Below are 2,347 nucleotides of genomic sequence, written 5' to 3'. Positions count from 1 at the left end.
AGCACCTCGGCTGCGGTGGTGGGTGAGAAGCGTCCTCGTGTTGAAGGTGATACAACAAAGAGCGAAGACGGGCCAGTGACGAAAGTGGTGGCTGCGGAGTCTCAATCCGTTTCTGCTGTAAATGGAAATGGTACACGACGTGATGTGGCGAAGAGCTTAGGTGGAGAGAGAGCTGCAAACACGGCTGATGCCGGCGATGACCTCGACCTAGAGCAGGCACTGGGGCTCGGCTTTTGAGTCTTTGAATAAAGCCCACGGTGTTACACGTTTCCTCTGTTTTTTTTTCTGTTTCGGGATGCACTGCCACTCTTCGCTGCTTCTGCATTGCCGTTCGGCAATACACTGGTGCTGTCTCGTCGCGTGTTTTCATGTCTTTCTCTGCTCTTCGCGTCTTCGCCCCTCCCTCCTTCCCTCCCTCAATCCCAACGAAGATAAATAGAGTAGGAAATACATATTTTTGAAGGTTCCTTTTGCCTTCTCAGGCATCGCTGTTTCAGAGAAAAAAGAAAAAGAAAGGAAGAAAGGGTCTCTCCTTTAGCTTCTCTGTGTGTGTGTGTGTGTGCACACATCTTCGAAATGCTACAGATCAGCAGGTTGCCGTCTCGATGCCTCGTGTCGGGCCTTCACGAACAAATTCTGCAGTCGTCTGTGTGGTCGGCTGCGTGGTTGCGCAACGCGGAGGTTGAGGCGGCGCGTTCGCAGAACATTACCCTCTACCAGCTCATGCAACGCGCCGGAGAGGCGGCATTTAACGTCTTTCGTCGAGAGTATCCTGCTTCGAAGCACTGGCTGATTCTCTGCGGCAGCGGTAACAATGGTGGTGATGGCTTTGAGATTGCGCGCCTTGCCCTAAACGCCAACATACGCGTGACGGTTGTGGCGGTGAAGGCATCAAAGTCGCTTCCGCCAGAGGCGACTGCTGCACAAGCGGCATTGCTGAAGCGCGGTGGTGCCACTGTTCATGAAGCACAGGCCTGGATGGGGAATGCCGTGGCTAACGATGTGGATTTGGTGGTGGACGGGCTGCTGGGCACTGGGATTGGTGGCGCACCGCGTGATGATTACGCGCGATTGATTGAGCACATCAACTCTCTCCATGCTCCTCGCGTGGCCATCGATATTCCGTCCGGACTAAACGCCGAAACAGGAGCCGTGGATGGGGCGTGTGTGCGCGCTGAGCACACCGTCTCATTCATTGCGTTGAAACCGGGCCTTTTCACCGGTCGCGCGCGAGACTTTGTGGGGAGGCTGCATTACAACTGCCTTCAGCTCGGGGAGTGGATGCTGGCGGCGGAGCGTCAGCAGGAGAAGCTTTGCTGCCGCCTCACGAGCTCGCACCTTCAGCTGCTTCTTTCCCAACCCCGATCGCCGTGCTCACACAAGGGCGTTAACGGTAAGGTGGTTCTTGTTGGGGGTGATGTGGGCTTTGGCGGGGCGATTGTGATGGCCGCTGAGGCGTCACTGCGCACCGGCGCTGGCCTCGTGCGCGCTGTGACACGTGCGGAGCACGCGCTGCCGCTGATGTGTCGCTGCCCGGAGGTGATGACGGAAGCCATGACGGAGTCAAATCTACAGGAGGCGCTGGAGTGGGCCACATGTGTCGCGGTAGGGCCGGGACTGGGGCAGCGTGAGTGGGGCAAGCAAGCTCTTGCGCAGGTGCTCGCATACTGTCAGCAGCACCCCGAAAAACCGTCCGTGTGGGACGCGGACGCCCTGAACATCATTTCAGCGCATCAGCAGGGACCACCTGTGCGTCTCAATAGTCGCATCATAACGCCCCATCCAGGAGAGGCGGCGCGGATGCTGCACTGCAGCGTCAAAGATGTGGAGCGGGATCGCATTCGTGCAGCAAAAGAACTGGCCGCCAGGTACGGTGGGATAGCGCTGCTGAAAGGCCCTGGTACTGTGCTGCATGCGGCAGAGGATGTGGATATTCATGGTGTTTCGGAAAGAGCAACATCAGGGGACGTGTGCTCGCTGCGATGCGCGATTGCGGATGTGGGCAACAGTGGCATGGCGACAGGTGGGATGGGTGATGTGTTGACAGGTGTCATTGCGGGACTCCTTGCACAGCAGCTGCCTTTGTGGCACGCAGCATGTACAGGGTGTGTAGTGCATGGCACCGCAGCCGATCTTGCCGCCACCACACAGGGTGGGGTGCGAGGACTGACAGCAACTGCGCTCTTTCAACACATACCCACTTGTGTGAACCCATGTGAGGGATGGAAGAGCGCGTGTCTGTGAGACATGCAGAATGAGTTCAAGCGTCAGTTCAAGAGAAGTGATTTGAAGCAACATAAAAGGGAAGGAAATTGTTAAAGTTGAAAGGAGTCTGTAGTGGGGGGGG

At 57.0% G+C, this 2,347-nt stretch overlaps 2 protein-coding genes across 2 annotated transcripts in view; both read left to right on the top strand.

The window, feature by feature from the left end:
- DQ04_01461050 (putative poly(A) polymerase, putative,polynucleotide adenylyltransferase) overlaps positions 1-79 on the top strand; it is a gene marked incomplete at both ends in the record, with an annotated part of 1,707 nt that extends 1,628 nt beyond the window's left edge. The window contains one exon of the mRNA XM_009310759.1: positions 1-79. This exon is cut by the window's left edge and continues 1,628 nt beyond it. Coding sequence (XP_009309034.1) covers positions 1-79 — 79 coding nt within the window.
- Positions 80-576: 497 nt separating this feature from the next.
- Positions 577-2,244, top strand: DQ04_01461040 (putative protein kinase; the record flags this gene model as incomplete). The annotated part of the gene is made up of 1 exon (XM_009310758.1): positions 577-2,244. The coding sequence occupies one exon, from the start codon at positions 577-579 to the stop codon at positions 2,242-2,244; it is 1,668 nt and encodes a 555-aa protein (XP_009309033.1).
- Positions 2,245-2,347: the final 103 nt, after the last annotated feature.

Source organism: Trypanosoma grayi (genome assembly GCF_000691245.1).
Source record: "Trypanosoma grayi strain ANR4 Tgr_146_V1, whole genome shotgun sequence".
Lineage (NCBI taxonomy): Eukaryota > Euglenozoa > Kinetoplastea > Trypanosomatida > Trypanosomatidae > Trypanosoma > Trypanosoma grayi.
The sequence above is the reverse complement of the archived record's forward strand: the minus strand, read 5'-3'. Positions and strand labels throughout refer to the sequence as shown.